The sequence below is a fragment of the Leuresthes tenuis genome, unplaced genomic scaffold (assembly GCF_036924035.1).
Source record: "Leuresthes tenuis unplaced genomic scaffold, fLeuTen1.0.hap1 SCAF_16, whole genome shotgun sequence".
Lineage (NCBI taxonomy): Eukaryota > Metazoa > Chordata > Actinopteri > Atheriniformes > Atherinopsidae > Leuresthes > Leuresthes tenuis.
In genome coordinates, this window is record NW_027325370.1 from 6,418,318 (window position 1) to 6,443,772 (window position 25,455).

Genomic DNA, 25,455 nt, shown 5'->3' on the forward strand with positions numbered 1-25,455 from the left:
AAGTAACCAACAGGGAACGCGCTACAGTTTCAGGCCTCTTGCCCCCTTGACCTTCAGTGACACATGTGGGCTGTGATGCATGACTCTCTGCCTCGGCTCCACCCTTCATCCAACACCTGGATGTAAACTCTCTTCGGGAGTCAGAGGGGCGCGGCTTGATGGGTGGAGTACTTCGCCGCTTCACTGTTCTGGGAACAACTAACTGCACAGTTGGCTCATCCGCTGGCTTTCCACACTGCTGCACCACTTCTCCGCTTCTTTAGGCCCGCTCTTTCTGGAGGCGGTTTCGGTTGGTCTGTTCACGGAAAACGGCACCGACTTTTTGGGAACGATGGCACTGGAGCCTCTGCGATCGGCGCAGACCAGCGGGCTCACTGAGGACACCTCGCTCGCGCTGCCCTCCGACAACACCCTGAGCTCGGGACAGCGGCGCGTGCTGCATCAAGTTGACACCATCAAGAGGATCAAGTCCAGACGGAGCAAAAGCAGCTCGCTCTCTCCGACGAGTATGAAAGGTACTATACATAAGAATAATTCCAACAAAACGTTTTATGTAGAAGTCATGTGCAGCTGTGATATCTGCCAGGTATAGTAATAACAACGTTTACTCTTGCGTAACATGAGTTTTGTCTTGTGGAAGGTGCGATGACAAGCCTTCAGTTCGTGCGTGAAACTGCTGAAACACGCATCCAACTCGTCGCTGTTAGCTGTTCCCCGCTGAGTTAGAAATGCAAATCTTAGAGCAGCAAAACCCACACGCCGTTGCAAAAGACTCTTGTTTTTCCTGCAAGAATCAACGTCAAAGTCCGCTGAAAATGAGAAATAGATCGTGTAACGAGAGACGTGAGAGCAGGACCACCTGTTTAGTCGAGATGGTCATGGCAGTGCAGAGTTGATGAAGCTTTTGTTAGATTCTTGCATCGTGTTTGATCGGTTTGTGATTAGTGTGAGATTATCGCTGCTCGTTGTATTTTTTCCGGATTTATGTTGCATTAAAAAAGGAGTACCGCCTACCACAGTTTATGGTTTTTAAAAGGCGTTTGTGAGATGCATAAATGTAATTTTGTCGTTATCTAAGGAGAAGTGAAGCTGTAAAAATCAAGGAGGCTTCTAAAATTGGAAATATTTTGCAGTCAGTTGGGAAACCCTTAATAACAGGAGGAACCACCGCAGGGTGACAGTTGCACATGCCTCTGAGGTCATCTGGCTGCTCTTGGTGTAAATATTTGGACCAAATGACTAACAACAGAGTTTCTCACGGTTCATGAGCCTTAAACCGTGAAAATACAGTAGTCGCTTTGCCTAAAAAGACTGCTATTACTGTTTTGTTTTAGCAACAAAGATAAGATAATGTCAGACGTTTGTGATCATGAACTGAGCCATACGTTTACCGACCAGTGCTGCTGCACCTCATTTCTAGGACAGGTTTGTCAGTCAGAACACAGAAAGACATTCTCACTTGCAATCCAGGTGGTAAGTTTTGATGTGCTTAGGTTTAAGGATATTGCCCTAAGAAATTTCTGGAACTGATTGTGCTTGCGTTTGTGTTGCCAATAAAGCTGAAGCAGGAGGAAAACATGTTGGTGCTTATCTAAAACCATCCATCCATTTTCTATAACCGCCTAATCCGTTGGTTGGGTTGCGGGGGTGCTGGAGTCAATCCCAGCAGTCATCGGGCGAGAGGTGGGGTGCACCCTGGACAGGTCGGCAGTCCATCACAGGGCCACACAGAGACAAACGAGACAAACCACACACACGCTCATACTCACTCCTAAGGACAATTTTTAGAGTCACTAATTAACCTAACATGCGTGTTTTTGGACAGTGGGAGGAAGCTGGAGAACCCGGAGAGACTTACCTAAAATCAAAACAGGGAAATTAATTGCATATATGAAAAATCATCAAACAGATCTGCAAGGGGAGTTTTACGATAAGTAATCCTTAATTGATATTTCAGATCCATCCCTGTAATGATCTAATCATTATGCATCAATGGATAAGGATTACTTTCCTACCACTACCGTACTTCTGGGAATTGCTCTGGTTGTCTGTTCCTTTCTCTCGAAGAACATGTCGCTGCTCACTTTAAACTTTGTATTGGCGTGGGAGCTGAATTCTCAAAGACAAATTTCCAAAACCAGCAGTATTTTGCACGTTTTATTTTACTTTTTGAGCCTTTAATGGTCCCCATTTGGTTAGACGGTCTATAGTCACTGTCGGAGACTTGTTTCTGTCTTGCAATGACTTCTCTAACATTGGCACAGATGATAACAATGAGTAGCAGCCTTTGCATTTTGCACTACATGGGAGGTAGTTTCTCGTGCCAGTGAATCATCCTGGGAGTCAGACAAACAAAAGGCTAAAAAGTGATGGATATCCTTGAGCTAACGCCCAAATTATAACACTTAGCCTCTTGGTTTTGACTGACATGATGTTTTGTCTGTCCTTGTGTCTCACTAAAAGATTAGCAGATCGTGGTAAATCATCAAGCTAAAGCTTTGACTAATTTTCTTTTTAAGTTTTTTGGGAAGCAGAATTAGGCCTCAACATGTGAACATGATAATAAAATCTCCCTTTTGATACTGAATGCGAGGTGAGAGCACCATTCACACACTGTTCAACTGTCATGCTCTCTACACTTTGTGTCTCTCTCTCTGTTGTTAGATTCAGTTTTTCTCAAATAATCTTTCTTTCAATAGACCCGCCTCTTCAGATTTCGACGATCTCCAGCATCTTGGAAACATTCAAGTTCCCTTCAACCAAAGCGAATGGCCGCTCTATTGGCACCACCACCTCCATATCAACAGGATACAGCAAAGCGGTAATTGTTATTCTCCTGTCACGGTACCATGTGTTGTCGATCAAAGTGCAACCTGTCTCGCTAATATGCAATTATTTCACAATCCTCCCAAAGATTTATTGAAGTTCATCTTGCTCCATTGAGAATAAGTGTAGAAGCTTAAAAAAAATCTCAAGAACAAAGAGTAATAAAGTGCTGGTCACAGATTCATCTGAGAAACATCTGAGAGTTGGGCCAGAACAGCTACGTTAACACAGATCAATCAAGACGAGGCGTAGCAGTTATTCTTAACAAACCAATTGAATTATATATTGATATTAACATTCCAGATACTGATTGTTAGATAGATAGATGTGGTTTTTAACTTTTTTTTCATCATTATGAATTAATTGAGGTATGAGAAATGTTAAAGCAATCTTATAAAAGATTAAGGATTAAGCAAATGATTAAGGAATTTGATTCAAACTTCTGACAACATGATGAGAAATAAATATCAGCCAAAGCTGCTTCCAGGAGTTAAAGGATTTTGGGTTGCAAAAATCCTGATATTGGCACAATAAGAGGAGTCTTTCGTCTGAATCTGTTCCAAAAATATTGAAGCAGACTGGGAGGGCGTGTTAGTGATGAGTGATAGATGTATTGCATTGTTTTAGCTGCTGGTTTAGCACATTGTGTGGCCTTATGACAGTAATCCCTCTATCGTGTTTTCTGACACACTGAGTTCTCTGGAGTCCTCCCACATCACAAACTGTAAGCCATTCATCCACCTATCCATTATCTATGGCTTATCCGAGGTTGGGACGTGGAGGCAAGAGGTCCAGGAGAGAAACTCAGACATCCCTCTCCGCAGCGACAATGTCCAGCCCTGCCTGGGGTATCTCATCCAGAGACTTCTGAGTCTGCCCCAGGGCTTCTCCTAGTTGGACATGCCTCCAAAGGGTGGCGACCAGGAGTCACCCGAACCAGGTGCCCGAAGCACCTCAGCTGACTCTTTCGATGCAGAGGAGCAGCGGCTCTACTCTGAGCCCCCTCCAGATGGTTGAGGTCTTCACCTTATCTCTAAGGCTGAGCCCAGCCACTCTCGGGAGGAAACTCATTTTAACCGCTTGTATCACTAACCACATCTCGTGACCACAGGTGAGGGTTCGAACAAAGATGAACCGGTAATTTGAATACGTTCTGACAGTTGTTTGTGCATATGCACCAAACAGAAGCTCAGATTACCTGGCCTTCTTGGACTTCAGTGCACAAGTGGTCAGTGATGGAGTGACATGGAGACGTGTGATTGGGAAGAATAGCTTCCCTGATCTAAACCCAAGTGGTGTTCTGTTTTTGGACTTCTGTACTAGGCATGGATCGTCCATTATGAGCACCATGTTTGAGCATAAGCTGGTGTGTACCTGGTACCAGGCCACCCTAGGCCAAAAGTCAATGACTTGAGTGTCCCCTGTCTTGGACACTCAAGGGAAGATGGGGGCAGAGCTGTCAACCGATCACCACCTGGTGGTGAGTTGGACTCATTGGTGGGGCGGTGGACCAGATCTCCACCTTTGCAGAGTTACAGAAGGGGCCATAGGAGTTTCACCATCCAGTCTACATGTGTTTTGTGGAGAAGGCTTACAACTGAGTCCCCTGAGGAATTCTGTGGGGATTGCTGCGGTAGTATAGGGTACTGGAGCTCTCTGTCTTTGTATAACCAAAACAAGAACTATGTCCGTATTCTTTGCACCAGGAGGAGGGCAAACTGTAAGTCAATGGGCCAATTACATTTGTGTGTCTTGTTTAAGCACATTTAAAGGATGTTTGTGTGTTTTGTGGAGATCAAATGGTGGTCAGGTTTAGGATTAGGTTATAGTTAAGTTTAGGCTAAGGGACCAGGGAATGCATTACGTCAGTGGTGAATCAACACACAGAAAGAAAAACAAGTTTACGCGTGTTGTGCCCTGGGTTGGCCTGATCTGACCTACCACCAGTGAGTTGAGGAATTTACAGGGAATATGATGGTACTTTCTCGCTGTTACCAGCTCATGAATATGTCATCCTATGAAACATCTTTGTCGCATTGTGCTTTGCCAAAATTCCACTGGCAGACTTAATTAAACAGTTGATCTGTAAAGATAGACGCAGAACCTCACAGGTTTTTTAAAAAAAATCTAAATAGAATCTAATAGAATAGAATATGTGTGTCTTGACTGAACAAAGGCCTTTAACTGCTGTATGGAAATATGTTTTGTGCGTGTTTATTTTACAATTCACAGAAATGGATGCATTGTCATCTTAGTAATTCAAAATGGGAGTAAAAAACACTCAATTATAATTTTCACTACCTTAATGATAGTGTAGACTTTTCCATCACATATAATTATAGACTTATAAACATAAGGGCAAAAAGTCAGTCATTTATAACATAAACAGAAGATTTTACCGGTCAAATGGACTTTAAGAGACAAAACTTTTAGTGGACAGTTTAAAGAGGAAAGTTTTTTCTACTTCATCATGATCCCAAAATAGAAGGTCGGAGTATTTCTCAGTGTGGTGTCTAAGTGCTCTGCTGAATTCCTCAGACTTGCTCAGTCTCTAATGTAAGTTTCCTGCTTCTTTCCTGGTTCATTTTGACTATACCCAAACAAAGAATGCAGAACTGGGAGAATAAACACACTGTCACTTCTAGTAAAACATGCTACTGACAGAGCTACATCAAACTTTGACTGCCAAGCTGCATGGCTGACATATCTGTAGTTACTCAGCAACAGGAGTTGCCACTGGCTTTCACACAACCCAATGTTCCTCCTTGATGTACTATCCAAGTTTAATTGTCAGTGTCTGCAGGCATGACTATTAGGTTGGATTAATGATTTATTTGATGATGAAAAATGAAAACATTTTCCATTTTATCATCACAGAAAAGCTTATTTTAAATTTAGTTATAAATGCTGTGAAGAAAAATCACTAAAGCCGTGGCATGGTTGACATGTTTCTGACATTTTTCTCAGGCTTTCTGACTCATACGCTCATAGCTGCGTTTTCAGAAACTGCTCAGCTATGCCAGCCGTTCTGTAATCTGCACACCACACAGCTTGGGTGTGTCTCCTGTTAAAGATTTGATGTTAACTTGGTTTATGTGAACATAAGCTACATTTTGCTGCCTCAGCATGAACCGAGAAAAGGAAGGAAACTAAGAGGAATGAAGGTTTTGAGTCAGGTCAAATTCCTCTGTGTTTGGTTACAGTGGATGTCTTTGAAAACTGTTCTTGTGGAAAAAGGGTTACCTACTTTTTTTGTGTGTGTCTGTGTGATATTGTTGTTGTTGCCGCCGTCGTAAAGAAACAAACAACACGATGGATAATGCACCGTTGTGCATCGTGTTTGTGCAACAACCATGCTCATCACAAACGAAATGTCGTTCGCCATGTTGGTGCCTGATCTTGTTGTTGGTGGTGAAGAGGTCAACCGGAGTGACTCTATTAGCAATAGTTGAAATGGGCACAGCGCCGCCTACAGTACAGGAGGTTGACATGCTTTGTGCCAATGATCCATTTATTCACCGCCCTTTCTCAAATAAGGAGCATAATCCAACTATAGCTATAATCGAATGAATCTAATCATGTAGACCCACTGACAGAAGCCTACAAGTTAGCAAGTGATTTAGCAGGTAATATTGTTCAGAGGTCACTTCAGCTACAACTGTGTCCTTATCAAAGTATTTCGAGAAGAATATAAATCCATCCAAGAAGCATAATACATATTGGAATGGGGAACTCAACTCAATTAATTTCATCTTAACTTTATTCATACAGCATCTTTCAAACACAAGTGTATCACAAAGTTTTGCTTTACGAAAATAAGAAAGATTAAAAGAATACATAACATAAAATCAATATTTATATCGCAGTAATATAAATTGAGTATTAAATAGCAACTGTAAATACAAGTGTTTTATGTACAATAAGAACACCTCCTCACCTGTTCTTTTTTTTTTTTTTTTTTTTTTACTCTTTAGAAAAATTATCAGCGGAGTCATTCTTTATCCACCAGAACCACAGGAGGAAGACATTTTAGCAGCTCAGGCACATGGGAACAGCAATTCAGCACTTTGACGAGGCCTCAAGAGCCCAATGGGCTGAAAATGAGTCACAGCGATTCTGCTTTGGCTCCTTCTTTCGCCCCTGCTCCTTCCGTGGTAATCAGTTTTTGTTTTAAATTTTCTGTCATTTATACAGTATTTTAAAAAGTAAGTGTTCCATGGCACCAAACTGATATTGCAAACTGCTTTTATTCTTGTAGAAGGCCGCAAGACAGACAATGAAAATCCAAAACACCATGCGGGTTCAAGGAAATAGATGCCGCATTAATTCTATGGCTAATGGTAGCAATTTCACTAACAGCCAGACAGGCCTTTTCCCACCGGCCTATATGGAGGCATCCAAAATAGAAGAGACATCAGCGTGAGTTCACTTTTCTCCCAGTCCTTCTGCTTTTAATGGTTAAACTTTTAAATGCATCACAACAAGTTCAATTCACACTGAACTCGAACAGCTAATTCTCAACCTTCTCACCATTCCTTTTCTTCACCTCATAGGGCAAACTCTGCTATGAGCATGTCAGATATTACCCTTAAGGAGGCTGTGGAGCTGCTGTCTCACTCTGAGGAACATCACCAGCGGTGTGGAGCCACCTTCATCCAGCACGCCACCTTCAATGAGGACTGTGCTAAAGCAGAGGTTGGTGGATACACAGCTTATTATCATGACCAAAAAAGGACACTGTAGTGTTGGTTATTTTTAAATTAGTCTTATGCTGTACAAGTGGTAGAGCGTTTTGGGAAGACTTGTGTACCTTAACTTGAGGGAAAAGTAGAATAATTCAGTTTTACTTTAAATCTTTTACGTGCCCTGTCTATTACTTCCGACTCTGGAAAAAGAAGCACATAATGTGGAGATGTTTGGCAACTTTCTACTGTCACAAAGAAAAAACTCACAAACACAGCTTTTAGAGAAATGCAGAAAAATACATTTCTTTCTCTATGTCAGTAGTATTTCGTTAAATGAATTTAAATCTCCCCACAATTTTCTGCTGCAGGTATTACAGCTTGAGGGCATTCCAGTTTTGGTAACTCTGCTGCGAAGCCCCAACCCAGAAGTGAGCCAGGCTGCTGCGGGGGCTCTGAGGAACCTCGTCTTTAAGAACCAGAAAAACAAGCTGGAGGTTCAGCGCTGTGGTGGGATAGCTAAAACCCTACAGCTCCTACAGGAGACAGATTCTACTGAGACCCAGAAGCAAGTCACTGGTAGGCTTTTTTGATTGAGGTGCAACCTCAAAATATTATATATTTTTGGAATATAAATGCTAACACGCTTTAACATTCATAAATCTGTAGAAATACCTTGTTTTCACTTGTGCCATGAATCCAATTCATACATTTGCTCTGTAAAGAAGGGGAAATAGACTTTATAAAGATTAAACTACATCAGGCTTGTGACAAATTCTGAATATGGCAAACCACATTGATAATAGATAGTATAATTTGAATTAAAAGCACAGTAAGATCCTTTGAATGCTTATAGATTTAATTGCGCTGCTTGACATGTTTAGGCCTTCTGTGGAACCTGTCGTCTGCTGATGAGCTGAAGAAAGAACTTATGGCTACAGCACTGCCCGCCCTGACAAAGAATGTTGTGATCCCGTTCACCTGCTTGTCTGACATCGGTGTCAGCAAGCACATAGAACCCAGTGTTTTCTACTATGCCACGGGCTGCCTGCGGTGAGAATATTTCATTCTCTCACATCACATCGGCTCCTGTTCTACGAGTTATTTTTAAGCCTTGAATGCACTGCACTGATCATTTCTGATATGTTAAATTAAATACTGTAGAGCTATATTTTAAGGGCATAGAGATATCTGTAGACCCTCGGTGATGTCAGTGATTTGTTCATTTAATATTTGGCTAACTGCCAGATAAATTTATTTTGCTTGTAAAAGTGCTACACGTGCGCTCGACACTTATGTTATCGCCTATGTAAAGGGATTGCATGCGAAGGGAAATCTCATGGGGAGATTCTATTTTGTTGTGTCATGTGCTGAGCAATGATTAATAACAATACAACGGGCCTGTGCATGTAGAAACCTGAGCTGTTGCCCGAAGGATGAGAGGCAGCAGATGAGATCCTGCCCTAAACTAATCGATTCCCTCATGAGTTACATAGAATCCTGTGTGGCAGAGGAAAACCCAGATGACAAGGTAACACTCTGACCATCTTTTGCTGTGCAGCAGTAGTTTTTGGTCATCCCTCTATAGTGCCTTCATCATCAGTGCTTGTGCTTATACATGCTTATTTGTGGAGGTTCTGAGTGTGGATGACTATTTTTTTTACTTGCTTAAAGCAAAGACAACACTGTACAGTTGAGACATTTATTTCAGGCTCAGAGGCAGGCTCCCGCATACCTGTAGCTACCCCTTTCATCGAGGCAGGGAAAAGTAAAATGACAGAGACAAAAATAGATAAAATGTTGATGCACACCTGAGATTAAAGTGTTACTGCAACTATAGCCATTTGTACTATATATAACTGGATGAGAATCGATAAAGAGAACCGATAAGCGATATCGATAATGGAACCGAAATTGCTAAATTCTTAACAATTCCCAACCCTAATTATAATGTTTTCTGAAGGGTTCCTGTAACTAGCATTAGTTCCTAGCCTATGGGCTGTAACAACATAAAGACTTTCTTAGCTTATAAGGCTGGTTAATTATTTTTGCCCAATACAGCAGAACTGAGAGTGAGCTTGCTGAAAGATAGATTGGATCCATCACGGCTCTTTTTGTTTGCAAGTTTTTTCTGTCTTTGCCAGAGCCTCCATTTGAAATGGTATAGTCGGTAAACTTGTGTTTCTGTGAAGAAAAAGGAAGGTGTTTCCACTCTTGTCGCCTTGAGCAACAGTGAAAATTAGAATGTGCCTCCGGGTGTTGTTTCCATTAATGGCAATCGGAGGGGTAGCTGATAAATACCTGTGACTACTACAGTGGCTTTTAATGCAGGCCTGAATGTGACTTAACACTTCCACATTGCTCTCAAAAGCCAGGAGTTGGTGAGTGTTAGTAAGTATTTTGGCCAGGGTATAGTTAGCATTTGCTATTTATTGATTTAGTTATTCATTTTCATCTTTTTAATTAGGACGCAGTTCCTAAAATGTCAGTCCTAATTGCACAAGACATTTTTTAAAAGAACATGTTTCCAAATAAGACTGAAAATTGAAAGGCTGCAGATAAAAAATGATATTTTAAAACAGCAAATTAGAGAGTAACAATCACCCTCTAAACAACGAGTCATTGATGCTGGTGGTATTGAACCTCAAAAATCAACTGAAAAGCTACATAAGTCAAGCATAGAAAATTCTGCAAAATTCAGCATAGCTATAGGAGTATCATGCAGTGTCACAACTGACTCAATACAGGGATCTGCGAGGTGGAGGGGATTAAACTAAAACATGGTTTCCTCACAGGTGAGGCCTTTCTTGTTTTTAATCATATGGCTGCAGGGAAACTTTCAAACTGTGGGCACTTTAACAAACTATTTGTGGTCTTTCCTGTCCTCTAGTCTGTGGAAAACTGTGTGTGCATTCTCCATAACTTGACCTTCCAACTGGAGCAGGAAAACCCTGAAAGTTTCGACAGCTTTTACCCTCCGGAAGCTGAGAGTAAGAAAAGCCCTATAGTCGGATGCTTCAGCCCTAGGAGCAGCAAGGTTCAAAAAGAGGTGGGCATCAGCTGTGACATCTTTTACCAAATCATGACCAGCTTTGAGGCTGAGCTTTCTTGCTCCTCTCTCCTCAGGGTTTGTTTGATGGGACTCGAGCCTTTCCAGGCGACAAAGACCCAGCAGGGGTGACGTGGTTGTTCCACCCTAAAGCCATGGATATCTACCTGGCTCTGCTTGATTCGTCCCAGAATGATGCAACTCTGGAGGCCAGCTGTGGTGCCCTGCAAAACCTCACTGCCAGTGGAGAACGGGTGTGTACCAAGAAGTTAATCATTAAGCGCAATATTTTGTGGATTATTTGGTGTTAGGATTATCTCAGACTTTAAGAGAGAGGAACCAAAAGATTATCTCAGTCTTTTAGACAGAGAAAACCAAGAGACAGACATGTGGTTGAATTAAGCTAACAGAAAGGGTGAAGTTTTGTTTGTGGTGATTCAGGTTTGTCTCATTCATTTAGCCTCTGCATATTCACATTGATTTAAATTTGAAAAAGATTACACTTCAAAGATGGATTTGGCATCAAACTACACACATGTTATGAATGTGGACCATTTGAGTGAAGGTGGAGCTCGGAGCTTACATGTTTTCCTTTCTTTGTGTTTTCTCTTAGGGGTCCCATGCTGTGAGCCAGATTCTGATTAAGAAGTTCAGGTCTATGTTTGTTATACCCTGTCTTGTGAGGTCACCCAACTACAACCTCCAGAAGACCACTATGTCCCTGCTGGATAACATGTCCCGCTCCAGCGAGCGGGCCATTCTGGGTAAGAAGCAGCATATTGATAAAGGATGAGCCACTGGAATACAATGTGTTAATAATGACAGAGTGCAGAAATGTGCAAATCTCTTAAACCAATGTTTTATTCATAATGGAACATGGAAATAATCTCAAATATTGAAAGTGAGACTTTTTAAAATGTTATTCAAAATAATAAATTATTGAAAAACAAATGCAGAAAAAAATAAATGATTAGTAATATTAGCTTATCTTGGCTGTAACAAATGCTCATAAGTGGTGGTCAAAAGAAACAGCTGGAGGAATATGTTGCAACTAATTAAGTTAAATGACAACAGATCAAGGCTGTAAAGAGACTGCTGCAGGAACCATGACCCCCCCCTTAAAAAAAAAACAAAAAAACAATTTTATACATAACATTTTTAACGACACTTTAATATTTATTATGTTATTAAAACGTTTTAAGTTTTTATGCTTATGGCATTTTAGCTGCTACAAGAGATACTGCCAAACGCAATTTAGTTGTATTCTGGTCCAATGACAATAAAGCTTCTCATCTTAGATTGGTATAAAAACAGCACCTTAGAGAGGCAGAGTCTCTCAGAAGTAAAAAAAAAAAAAGGTTCAGCAAGCTTAAAAAAATACAAATGTCTACAAATTGTGGTGCAATTTCAGAATTATAGTAAAATTGCTGAGATTTTGAATATTTTCATCATCTAAAGTATAAATGTTATCAAAAGATTCAGAGAATCTGGAGACATATTTGTGTTCAAGATACACGGCCCTAAATTAATATTGGATGTCTGTGATTTTTGAACCCTCAGTCGACACTACATTAAAAAGAGACTCAGATCTGTCATGAAAAGCACACATTTACACAAAAGTGTCTCTTTTCTGGAGTTGGGATTTTAGTTTGCTATCATGGGTTAGAGGAACATAAATGTGTGGTTCCACATAAGAACGATTTGCTTTCCTCTCTGCAGCGAAGCTCGCGTTGCCTGAGCTCGCCAGTCTTCTCTCCTCGCGCGAAGGGGTAACTGAAAACTCTGATGACATTAAAGCCACAGTTTGCAACACAATGCGGAGACTGATGCCGGCAAACGTTGAGGTCAGCGACAAGGTCATAAATGAGGACCTGATTTCTTCATTGGATGAACTCAGCCAGAAGGAGTGAGTTTTTATTTATTTATTTATTTATTTCATAGCAGTGACAGGCTTCGCTGCGCTCGCTGACGATCCCCTCTCTCCTGTCGTAGGTCTTTTCCCAAAAGCAGCAAAGCAGCAGCACTGCTGCTGCACAGCATGTGGAGTGACAAGAATTTGCAAAGCATTGTGAAAAAGGTAAAACAAACATTAAGACATGTAAAGATTTCTCTCAGGCAGACGCATGTGTCAAGTAAGCTCATGTCTGCAGTGCCCTGCACAGGCAGTGGGACAGCCCAGCTGAAATGGGCGGCTGTTTATTAGTCATAAATACACTTTCGCTTCCATTCTGCCACACCCAAGACTTCAGCTAAGGCAGAAACAATTACATTGGAATCTTGGCAGGCAGGCTGTCAGTGCTCACTGTTTGTTATGGGACGAATCATAAGATGTTGAAAATAGGAAACAGATGAAGCAGAGGTGCAAACTGTGAGAGTCAGAGGTACAAACTGTGAGAGTGAGAGGTACAGGATAGAAAAAATGTGCTGTTTTGTTTGTTTTTTTTACAGCAGATCCTATACAAATCAGGAGTCAAGAAAAGAAAATGAGCATGGCAGACAAGTAGAGCTGGTTAGAGCATGAAAACCCAACAGTTTCACTCTGCCATAACTTGCCAGAGGCTTCTTCCAGATTCTGGTCCACCATGTTACTTCTTACTTTTAGTTCAGAGGTGGATGAATGCATGAATGTTATTGCATCTGTGTGACACCCTTTATTGATTTCTTTTTAATGCTTTTGCTCCACAGCTGCCGGGGACCAACAAAACCTTATTTATCAATGACATAACCACAGCAGTACATCAGTCAATAAAGAATGGCTGTGACAAAGACTGAAGATTCTAACACAACATACTGACTGGCGGGTATGATTTGCTCATGAATGCTTGTAGCTCCACATCAGTCGGGTTTGAAAGCTTGGTGGGAGTGAAATGATTCAAATGAATTTGAAAATGATCCAGGCTCTTTTTCTCTGTTTCTTTGTTTTCTGTCTCTTCGACATGCTCGTGCCTGTGCTTGCAGATGGAAACCAGCATGATTAGAGACAGCAGTGGCCACACCCTAGAAAAACTTTATGAGTCATATATTTCTCTGCTAAAGCTGTTGCCCCTGCAACCCGACCCCCGGAGAAGCGGCAGATAATGGATGGACGGATGGATATTGCACATTTATACATTGTGTATATATATATACTGTATATACATAGAGAGAGAAGAGAATCTTGTGGTGTGTACATTTAATCTGGAGATGAATCTTTATGTGTGTGTGTATATGTACAAGGATGATGTTATTCGTCAGTTAGGTGTCAGTGTGCGGGCTCAAATCCACAGGCAGAAAGACACATTACAGATAAACCATATTATTTGCAGCAAAATGCTGCCAAATGACAAATTTCTTCACTGTCCAATGTGTCTGTCTGCAGTGGCTAAAAGATAATATGCCCCGACCAGCCATAACATTATGACCACTTGCCTGATATGGAATGTGCTCTCCACATCCTGCTAAACGAGCTCTGACCAGTGAAGGCATGGTCAGAAAAAGTGAAGGATTCCTGGGGTATCTTGTACCAGGACCTTAGCAAAGGGCCCTGTGGGTTGTGGGGAGGATCTTCATGTATTAGGCTTGCTTCCCACAGATGCTATCAGATCCAATCAGGTTGGAATCTGGAGAGTTTAGAGGTCAGAGGAACACCTCAGGCTCTTTGACATGCTTTTGTTAGCCCTTTCTAAGCAGTTTAGGTTGGTCAGCATAAATGTTTAGGGAGATTGAAATCCATGTGAGTCCCAGAAGGTTTTCCAAGCAGAACATGGCATTGAGATGAGAAGTGTTCACTTTACCTGTCAGTGGCTTTAATGTTATGGCTGATTGGTGTATCTGTGTGGCCTTAAGAGCTGAAAAGCCTAAATTGAGAGTTAGGGAACAAATGTAGGAAAAGCTGAAACTGGTAAAGATTGTCTGTGTTTGAGATATTGTTGTTTGTTCATTGTTCATGTTAAGAGATTTTTCATGTCAAGTCTTCCAACAGCATGTATTGTTTAAAGTGATAAGCAAACTCTCAGTACATACAAGAAAAATGGAAAACGCTATGTTTCATTGTTGAATAAATATACATACTGCTTAAAATGCAAACATCTGGCAGCAGCTAACAGCTTAAAGTATAGCTCAACATTTTAGGATATGCATGATATGTTTATTTGCTTTCTTCTACATTGATAAAATTTTTCTACTTTAGATATGAAGCTGCAACCAGTTGCTGGTGTGCTAAAAGCATTCAAATCAGCAACCTTCATTTCTAAAGCTCAGCGATTAACAGACTTTAATGTTTATCTCAAGCATATAGAAACAGAAGCATTAGATGGTCTTTCATCCTACTTCCAATGTTTTTGTGCATCTTTTTTTTTGTTAAACCACAAAAACCATAAGAAACCGTGTAAATGTTCCAACAATTGGCTGGTTAGTTCTTTCTTCTTGTTGTAACTCTTTGTGCTAACTCGTAGCTTCCTATTTACTACGTGGCTATGGTATCTGATTCTGTTTCTCTTTTTAAAATACAGCGCTGTGTGTGTTGTTCTGTCCTGTTGCTTAATCAGAAGCCAACCTAAGGAAATGTGCAGACCTTTGTTGTAATTAGGTTTTACAGTTTCATTATTGTTTGCTTTCTTGTATACACAGAGACTAGAGTAGTAAAAGGCATCTGAGTGCATGTGATTTACTCATTACCTTTATATAAAAATTTGGTGGAGCATTAGATTTTCAGTTAGGCCTGTTAACAGTTGACTAACATTGGCTGTAAAAATGGTGTTGGATCCTGGCTGAACTATTCTTTGATCTTATTCAACAAAATTGAAGTGCATAATAAAAGGGCTGTAATCCTCAATGTATTATGATTAACGTGCTGATCCTCAGGCAAGAGAAGTGTATATGTAATGTTTTTTTGTAACGTGTCATTTTTCTCTCTCGCAATTTTAAAGTTTTGACGTCATTACAAGGTAGCTGCTGAAACTCCACAGTTTTATAAGAGAATAAGAGTATAAATCATGAAAAACGCCTCCACCACAGTTGTCAAGATTCTTGGCATCTGTGAGGATTTCCCACACTGCATTAAAGAGGCAGTTTTTTTCAGCCTGAGACGGCATTGGGGAGGATCAAAGTCAGTATTGCTTTCCAACCTGTTTCTGGAGAATTGCCTGTATGGCATTTTATAAAGAGCATTACCTCTCACTTCGCCTGTCCATAAAATAAACGAATTTGCAGACAATATTGTGTTTTGTGTCCTTTGTATTTCAGTGTACTTACGAAGGGTACATTTGTGTATATGTAATGTTTATAGTGTGAAAACCATGTTAGAGGCCTAGAATGTGTTAGCTGACTTTAATAATGCTTGAGGCAGTCATTCCAACTGTTTTTGTGACGTAAGTATGCCTTTCTCTGAGAGTTCTCAGCTTCTTTTTTGTCAAAATTGCTTGTGAGGGTCTGAAATACTGGCTGTGAATGTGCACAAAGGATAACTTTAAAAGCAAATTTTGATAGGTATTAAGTACGTTATTTGTGATTCTAACATACTTAAAACCATGCTTGGTTACTTATTTTTACATTTGCTGCATGACTGATTCTCTCTTTCATTTTGGTTCCTGTTTATTTCTGGTGAAGTTGACAGGATCAGACAGTTTCAACTAAGCTTAAAATAATTATTTTCTAAGACCTTGGATCATTTAAAGGACTGAATGGAAATATTTCATGATTAATTATCTTGTCTGATGAAGACGTCGTCATAAATTATTTTGGTGGATATATTTGGAGGCTTTTGGCAAAGGAGCATTGTGTCAGCCTCAGTCATGTCCAAGCCTGTATCTCAGCAAGTGGATGTCTCTTCTTGACTTCGCTTGAGGCTTTATGCGTTCAGTTATTTCACTGACAGAGCGGTTTTATTTTTAACACAGGTGAACAAATGCACAAAAATGTACTTACTTACTCATAAAACAAAAAGTCGGGATTAAACATTTTTATTTACACCCTTATTGTCATGCCAGAAGAAGGGAATAAGATGAAAACAGAATAAGATGGAGTTGGGAAAGCTGGAAACAAATGGCACCGGAAGTGGGAAAATAAGGAAATTAGGTGCAGCACAAAAGCCAGGGCTTGGTATGAGGTGGTTGCTGCAGAAGGCAGATAGCATTTACGCTGCTCACTTTGCATGAGTGTAACTATTTCCTCAGGCCTCTCTTGGTCCTCTTGGATCTGTGAAAGCAAAGCAGGTCTTGAAGCCAAAGAGTCAGGTTACGCTTCTTAGTCCACAAAAGATGTTGAAAAGATGTATTTAAAAATGTATTTAAAAAGAAATTCTAAAAAAAGGCTACCAGCACAAAGCATTTCTCTCTGTATGTCACGGTGATTTTTGTATGTGTGACAGGTGTGACAGCTGACCCACACCGACGCTGCAGCTGGGTAGCAGAGCACTGGCAGTGCTCATGAGGCTGCAGCTTTATGCTAGAGCATCTGTTTAAGCATGTTTGGGACCAGATTGAAAAAAAAGAAAGGAAATTGAGAGGTTATTCTCACGTTTTCTGATGGTCACTCACACGGTTTCTCAGCACATTAATCTGGAACAAATAAAAACAGTCAAATGTAGATCTCAAAAGGTGATTGTTTCACTTCCAGGATATGTTGTACACTGTTGCACACACACCTCGTATTTCTGCCTGGTGAACTGATATTGTAGTTCAAAGTTCTCAGCCTCCAGCTGGTACATCCACTCCCACAGCTCTTTAGCTTTTGCTCTGAAAACACAGGCAGGAGAATGATTATTTTTTTTAACAATACAGTTTGCACTTTTTATAATATTGAGGAAGGATTTTGTGGCACTGTATAACAGTATGATATTTTTTCCACTTACTTGAGTTCTTCTTGACTCGAGTTCTCAATGTCCAGAGATTTGCGTCTTTCACTCAGGAATTTCTTCTTCTTCTCTCTCTCTGTCTGCCTCTTACCACTTCGTTTCTCTGTCTGTGGAATGTAAAATATTTCAAGACTTTGTTCACATTTTGCCATTGAAATTGATCTGAAACACCCACCGGAAACCACTCACCAACTTTTGCATATAGCCTCCGAAGTGGAGGCTGGTCAGGGTTTTCTTTTTCTTTGCATCATCTTCTGCCCTCTTCTTGGCCTCCTCATCCTCCTTACGAGCTCTCTCTTCCTAGAAAAACACGAAGCCGGAAAGGAAGAGGACCAGCAGTTAAATGTTGCCACATGGAGAGATTACATTAAAGGAGCTACATCAGGACTCTACCTCAAGACGCTTTTGACGCTCTTTCTCTCGTTCGCTACGGATCCTGTGCTGCTCTGCTCGCTCAGAACGACGCTTCTCCTGAACAACCGCCCATTACATCTGGTCATAATTGATCTCAAAACAGAGAGCTTTGATGTGTGTGTGAGAATTGGTTTAGCATTCGTTTGGGTGTCACTTAATACACTCACAATCCTATCTGTGAGATTAATCAGTTCTTCTTCCTCCTTCTTTCTGCTCTCAAAGTGAACCTCAATCAATGTCTGAAGCTCCATCAAGTCCTTCTCCATCCTCTTACGATGTATGTCCTACAGAAACATAGATTTGAGCCAGGGTTAGTGTCAGTAGCAGTGCTTTTATTTGTTTTTGGTCTCTAATTAGGAGAGATTAGACAAAGTTAGGGCTACACAGGGTCAAATCAGGGTTATGATTATTGCTACACAGAATTGGCCAATGTTCAGAATGACAAAACATTAGGCAGTAACAGGCACCTCACTACAGAGATTCCCAGCGTGTCACTTACATCAAAATCCACTTTCTCCCCATCTGGGATCTTAGGAGGAATGAGGTTTGGCATGATAAAAGGCCTGAAATAAAATGATAAATAAGAAAAGGAGAACAAGGAGTAAACAGCAGAACAGAATTGAAGTGAGAAATGTGGGAAGAAAAACTAAATCAAGCAAGTCTTGGTTTGTGAATTATCAGAAAGTTGCCCCTATATATTTGTATTTACTCCTCCACTTTGCTTTAATGTTATCATCACCACTGTACAGAGAAAAAAACTGCTTAAGCTTAAGCTTCCTATTAAGGAAATATTTTTTATACTTTATTCCAAAGAGGTTGGGGCACTGTTTAAGATGTGATTATGTACAGAATGTACATTTTTAGAGGCTTAAATTCAAACTTATTTCATACATAAGTGTATTCATTATGTCTTCTTTTATAAAAAGAAAAAAATCTCCACCATTTTCATTTGGTCACTGGAGCTTTCAATATGAAAGAAAAAAGCCATAATTTCACAAATTTCGCCTTTGGAAAGTAAACAAATCTTTCATGTTCTGTTCTCCTGTGGCAAAATTAGAAGAGATCAGAAGAGCCCAAATCAGCTTTTTTTAAAAAAATTTGTACATTCAGAGAGAAAAGACATCAAATGAGGAACATTTTGCAGAAGGAAGGTAAATTGTTATCAAAGTCCACTTCAAAGAGAAAACTTCATGGCAGCAAATGCAGAGGATTCGCCACGAGTTGAAATAAATAAATAAATAAAAATAAAACTCGTAAAATGGAGACTGACGTCAGAAGATGACGTCATCTCCAAGATGATGAATGATTACCTTTTGCCAAACTTCTGTCTTAATTTGATTAATTTTTTCTTTTATTTCCGACACAGAGCAAGGTTGGATGTGACCGCTTTAGTCTCAGTGTTTAAATAATCTAACTGCTGGTAAAGTATAAATTATATAGCTACGTAGACTGAGTGTGGTATCTTCCTTCTCTACCTGTCTGATGTTCTGAATGATCTCAGAACAAATAATTTTTAGTAGAATTGGTTCCACAATATTACTGTTACTGGATGTGTGAGCTCGTCCACAGGCTTTTCTCACTTAAATTTTGGTTTGGCTTCCTCCTCTGTTGGGGAAGAAAACAAAAAAAGAGATGACAGAGGTGAGCAAATCCCAACCACAACTTTTCCTCACTAAGATCACACCAAAACATTTCAGAATAGTCCCAGACAGCCTAACCAAGTTATGACAATAGTCTTCCTGTGCTGATAAAGACAGGGGAATTCTTTAGCCTGTAATTCTGGCGGGACTTAAGTAAAGTCTGCGTGTCCTAGAGCAATTGACATAAAAGGTGCAAGTTGTGCCAGAAAATTGAATAAACAGTGTTACCTTCTCCCTCCTCTGGCTCTCCTTCTCCCTCTGAAACCAAAACAAAAGAGAGTGTGAGAGTTTCTGACTGCACATTAAAAAAAAACTGACAATTACCCCTCAGTAAGAAATATTTAAGGGGAGCTGAGGATCAAGGTGATATGGCAAATCTCTGAAAAAGAAATTAAGTAAGGTGGATACTGATTGCTTATCTGTGTGTGTCAAAAATAAGGTGCTCCATCATGTGTCGCATGCCATGAATTCACTTTGGTGAGGTAAGAGAGACTGTTGAGAGAGAAGTCTTGATAATAAGCAGTATCTTGTGCTAAAGAAGGCATGGAATCTGTGACCTCTGAATGACATGCTAACAAGTGCCATAATGATCTCAGCATTGTTTTCCCTTCTGTGAAAGACAGACATGTTTTATTGGCTGATGTTTGCTTTTTCGTTTATTTAACTACTGTTGTTTTAAAAAAGGAGTTTGCATGTTCTCCCCATGTATGCATGGTTTCTCTCCAGGTACTCCAGCTTCCTCCTACCCTCCAAAAACATGCATGTTAGGTTAGTTGGTGTCTCTAAAATTGTCCTTAGGAGTGAGTGTGAGCATGTGTGTGGTTATTTGTCTCGTTTGTCTCTGTGTGGCCCTGTGATGGACTGGCGACCTGTCCAGGGTGTACCCCGCCTCTCGCCTGATGACCACTGGGATGGGCTCCAGCCCCCCCGCGACCCGACTGATGGATTAAGCAGGTATAGAAAATGGATGGATGGATGTTTTAAAAAGTACCTTTTGTGGTCATTCACCGGTTTATTATTTTATGGGGTCGAATGGTATATCTTTACATAACTTTGATGCTGACGTAATCAAAGTTAGGGTCATAGGGGGGCTTGAAACTATCCCAGCTGCCCTTGGGCAAAAGGTGGAGCACACACTGGAAAAATCACCAGTCCATCACAAGGTCACACAGAGACAAACAACCATGCATACTCACACTCACTCCTAGGGTCAATTTAGAATCACAAATCAAACTAAACATGCATGTTTTGGGACCTACCATACACATAGAACATGCATACTCTGCACAGAAAGGCCCCAGCTGGGATTTGAACCAAGTATGAACTTCATTCCCCCCCATGCTGCCTCTGTACTTTCCCACATGACACCAGGCATAGGTGCTTTGTTATATGTCTCAAAACATCTGTCTTCACTGTCCAGGATGTGAGTATTACTATCCTCAAAAGATAATCCTTGATCCTTCAGATGTTGTTGGACTGCTGAGTCTGGAGCCTAGGATGTGGCTCAGCACACTGTTTGTGTTCATGACCTCCTGTGTCACACACCCAGTATGCTCTTATGGAGCAGCTTGCTATTTCATTGATTTTGTTTAGTCAAAGACAGACATTATGTTAAAATCTTTCACGTTGATGTTCAGTTCAGTTTCAATTCAATTCAGTTTTATTTACATAGCGCCAAATACAATAAATGTCATCTAAAGGTACTTTGTTGTTGTTGCGTGACATAACCCCCGGCTCGGACCCATACCAGTTTGGCCGCAGGGCAAACAGGTTGACAGAGGACACCATGAACGCAGCGCTGACCCACAGCGCTGACCCACCTGGAGAAAGAAGGAAATTATGCCCGTCTTCTCTTTGTGGATTATAATTCAGCATTTAACACCATCCTTCCCCACGGTCTCGTGAGGAAACTGCTGAACCTCGAACTGCCTCATTCCACATGCCTCTGAATTAAGGACTTTCTGTCAGAGCACCCAGCACCAGCTCCCCTCAAGGCTGCGTACTGAGCCCACTGCTTTTCACCCTCTACACCTCAGACTGCACCCCCATCCACATCAGTATCATCAAGAAGAACAATGTCAGCCAGAGACTGCTTGTGTCTTTTTACCGCTCCACCATGGAGAGCATCCTCACATACTGCCTCTGTGCGTGGTTTGCCAGCTGCACGGTGGCAAACAGGAAAGAACTCCAGAGGGTCATCAAAATGGCTGAGAATGTCACTGCGTGTCCTCTACCTACACTGGAGGACCTTCATGGCTCTTGCTGCCTCAGGAGAGCCAACACCATCCTGAAAGACTCCTGAAGGACATTTCCTGTTTGAGCCACTGCTGTCAGGCAGATGGTACACGGCCATCAAAATCAGTACAAATAGACTGAAAAATAATTTATTTCCAACTGCTGTCAGAGCCATAAATGACTCTTTATGGTGATAATTTAATACATAGTCATATTGTTTTTTTATGTAATCATACTGTCCTTTTATAGTTATACTGTTACACAGTTTTTATATGTCTGCACAGAAAGGCCTGCACCTTACTTTAAGTTGTACTCATTGCTATGACAATAAAGAAATCTTTATCTTTATAAGTCCGGACTGCAAACAAGGTGTCTCAAGTAGCTTGGGAACATTTCTCCTTTAAAAGAGAATAGATGCATTTAATGTGGACTGTCTTTGTTACTCTTTAGACATTGTACCTGCACATAATCCATGTAACACTCTGGAGGAAGGGAAAACAGAAAAAAAAATCTGTTTTCCAAATTCTATGCAGCACCAAAGCCGTTCCTTTTTGAGACTATACATACTGTGGGTAAAGTTGATGCTGGGATGAGCTAATTTTCTATATCCACATTCCAATGCTCATAGAGACTATGCTTATTTTTCAGGTTTACTGTCTCCAGCCAGCTAAGAGTTGCTGGTAGCATTAAAGAAATCCAACTGAGCTGAATGGAGATGATATCTCTATTCGGTGATACATGGATTTTACTGAAGGAAGATTGCATTCACATTTCTTGAAAAAAAAGTCTCTCTCTCCTTCTGCCCATTATTTGTGAGACACAAGTTGAGACAGGAAACTGATTAACATGCCTCCAGTTTCACATTGTAAGACAGAGTCAGAGAGAGATATGGCTAAAAAAGAGATTGTGACTAATGATGAGGGGCCTTAGAAGTGGGAATGATAGGAGGCCTTTATTACTCAGGACCAGTTGCTGTGGCTGGTGTGACAAAGATAGCATGTCTGGATGAACTCTCAGGATCTGCAGACAATTACAGACCAAAGTGAAATGTAACTGAGAAAGCAGATGATCTTCTGTCTGTCTGGGACTGATGATTACCGTTAGAAGCATTAATCATCTGCATTTAGTTGTCAACAGTTAACATTGTACTATTGGGTAATCATCACTGACAAGATATCTGATGAGCAGAAAAAGCCTGACAGCAATTTTGTCACTTTGAGAAGTACCTCACCTTGTTCTTCATTTTTCTCATCCTCTGAAGCAGGTTTGTCTTCTTCCTGTTCAGCCTCTGCTGGCACAGAGAGAAATGTATGACTCATCAGTAACAGCCTTTCTTTGTATTATTTAACACATTATCATGATATTAACATATTACCCTATTTGACCTTCCACGATTATGAGCTGCAGTTTTTCAGAAGTTCAAGAAAGAGATCACATTGAATAGAATAAGACCAGCTTTTAAGCTGAATGTTTATTTTTTCTTTTCTCTCAAATAGAGCAGCGTGCTTGCACTTTATGCAGCCATCAAAGATGCATAAATGAATTAGGCAAGCTTAGTTTTGGATAAACTCTATGCCCCAAAATGAACAAAGTTGGTGCAAACACCACAGACAGGGATCCTTTTTAAAATGAGCTACCGCTCTTTGGTATTTCAAACTTATAGCACTTAAGAGCTGTTGAAGTGGTGTGTCCTTGTGATGATTGCGTTTGTATTTAGTGTATGAGTGAGATAACACCCTGAGTGGGGATCTTCAGCGCTATGTGATAAAGCATGCATTTAAAAGCAAAGTTGCATGACAGTTGAGTTTGAAAAGTCTGCTACTATGAGGAGAGGGCAATGCAGCAATGTGTAAATGAGCTCATAAGGTGAGACTTTTTGATATATCCTAATAACTGACAGAAGAAAAATGGGGCACTTTTGTTGAGGCAGACGTTTGTTTGTACATTTGAGCACAAAGCACAAGTAGACATGAAGAAATACAGCAAACATTTTATAAATTACCTATTTCAGCTTGTGTATATTAATCATATATATTTTTTCCTTTTAACTAGATTATGTTGTAGTTAATGAGAAATTAAAACTCAAGTGTTTCATTCTTTTTTTCCCCAGTTTTGAAGCAGCTGTATCAAATTAAACTGTTGCCGAAAGACCAGCTCTCTGTCCTCTTGGTTCCATGTGAACAAAACCAGCATGATATTTGATGTTTATCAACGATGCCTGCTGAAATATTTTCAGCACAAAGGCCAAACCGTACCTTCCTCAGCCTCCTCCTGCCCTTCCTCCTCTAAATCTGCTGAGCAAAGTACAGAACTGGTTAGTACACAGTTATGTTATTTTAAACACAATGACTCAGGAGGAAAAATGTGCACCTGTTGCCCTGCTAATATTCTATCTGTCCTACAGAAAAATCACCAAAACCTTTCCTTGATGACCCTGAGCTGCATTTATTCATGTCAGAACTTAAAAATAGTGAATACCTTCAGCGGCCTCCTCCTCCTCTGAACAAAGCAGCCACACAAAGACAAAATTTACCATCATATACACATAAAGAACACATATAGACCATCAACTGTTATATACAGCTATATTTGAATGCTACTGATGCTATAATGGTTTTCCAAAATTTAGTAAATCCTTAGTAAATTAGTAAGTGTGCAATACCAGAGAGATATAACCACAATAATCACACAGTAATGTACAGCTATCATTAGACAGTATCTAGAGCAGGATTTTACACCTCCAGCTATGACAGTTAAGGCAACGAATAGGGTAAAAGTTTACACCAATCTCCCATTTTCAAATGCCTTTAGGTCTTTGAGCTTTCATAGTTTTAATGACAGAGTGTAGTAGTTGTTATATATTAAGCTTACATGATAACTCACAGAAAACATCTTCCTTGACAACATAACCATGATTTTAATCTTTCAGTGGTGGAACAATAGTGTGAGGTGATTAATGAGTTCTTACCTTCCACCTCCCTGTGAAAGACAAACATGTTTTTTTAACAGTCTCGTCACTCAAAGAGCTACATGACAATCTCTCATCACTCCACAATAATGTATAACTGTTATAGCAATAGATGTACACGTGTCTGTTCTGTGCAGTAGTGTGGGTATAGCAAAGAGACATGATGAGTATGTTGAAGCAGGAAGAGCAGAAACAAAAAACAACCTACTCCTCATACTCCTCCACCACATCCTCGTTGTCTGACATGCTGGAGCTCGTTCACCTGCGCAGCACTTAATCTGAATATTAAACACACACTCAGTAAATTGACCTGGGGATCACTTTCTCTGTGCCTCATACAACATTTCATAGCTTGTACACAAGTAACGCTATAGTCTTACCTGAGAATCCAATAGGAGAGGGGAAAAATAGAGCTCAATGCACAGCAGAGGTCAGCTCCTTGCTTTCACTGACTGGAGCGTGAGGTGAGTGCCAGAGGGTAAAGGAACTGTATGTGATGTTGGGAAGAGGTTTTAGGACCCCCTTGTTGTGTTATTAATAACTTTCAAGATACCGTGTACTCCCCAGTATCACCATTCCCAAAAAAGGCTGCTGTGTGCATGTGGGGTAGCTGTGCCAAAAAGATCCAGATAAAGCCACAGTTGTTCACTGACAAAGACTCACACACATAAACACACATTCTTTCACCCTTATTAGGCACTTTATCACTGACAAGACACAGGCACACAGCCCTTATCTACACACTCCCTCCTCTGAGAAAGTACTGAAAGGATTTGGTTTCATTTGAGACTGGAAACAGTTAAAACAAA

The 25,455-nt window shown here is 40.5% G+C and overlaps 3 protein-coding genes across 7 annotated transcripts in view; 1 reads left to right on the forward strand and 2 right to left on the reverse strand.

Annotated features, from left to right (window-relative positions):
* Positions 1 to 25,455, reverse strand: part of csrp1a (cysteine and glycine-rich protein 1a) — a 71,964-nt gene that overhangs the window by 18,899 nt on the left and 27,610 nt on the right. The gene's annotated exons all lie outside the window — the stretch shown is intronic.
* On the forward strand, positions 228 to 15,741 carry pkp1a (plakophilin 1a). Its single transcript, XM_072367172.1, has 15 exons — positions 228 to 515; positions 2,700 to 2,821; positions 6,801 to 6,980; positions 7,085 to 7,245; positions 7,380 to 7,521; positions 7,880 to 8,087; positions 8,393 to 8,561; positions 8,922 to 9,039; positions 10,399 to 10,557; positions 10,635 to 10,811; positions 11,171 to 11,321; positions 12,277 to 12,463; positions 12,550 to 12,634; positions 13,243 to 13,358; positions 13,516 to 15,741. Exons 1-14 carry the CDS (start codon positions 332 to 334, stop codon positions 13,327 to 13,329), a joined length of 2,130 nt encoding a protein of 709 aa, XP_072223273.1. The 5' UTR covers positions 228 to 331; the 3' UTR covers positions 13,330 to 13,358; positions 13,516 to 15,741.
* On the reverse strand, positions 16,488 to 24,229 carry tnnt2a (troponin T type 2a (cardiac)). Of its 5 annotated transcripts, none has more exons than XM_072367645.1 (13): positions 24,157 to 24,229; positions 23,934 to 23,969; positions 22,910 to 22,966; positions 19,672 to 19,701; positions 19,384 to 19,408; positions 18,303 to 18,366; positions 17,971 to 18,087; positions 17,783 to 17,860; positions 17,579 to 17,689; positions 17,387 to 17,496; positions 17,180 to 17,270; positions 17,053 to 17,093; positions 16,488 to 16,731 (listed from the first exon to the last, which is right to left on the reverse strand). In XM_072367645.1, exons 1-13 carry the CDS (start codon positions 24,215 to 24,217, stop codon positions 16,698 to 16,700), a joined length of 855 nt encoding a protein of 284 aa, XP_072223746.1. In that variant the 5' UTR covers positions 24,218 to 24,229; the 3' UTR covers positions 16,488 to 16,697. The 5 variants fall into 5 exon arrangements, with proteins under 5 accessions (XP_072223746.1, XP_072223745.1, XP_072223744.1 ...); XM_072367644.1 differs by having other exon boundaries at positions 22,910 to 22,969; XM_072367643.1 differs by having other exon boundaries at positions 23,934 to 23,972.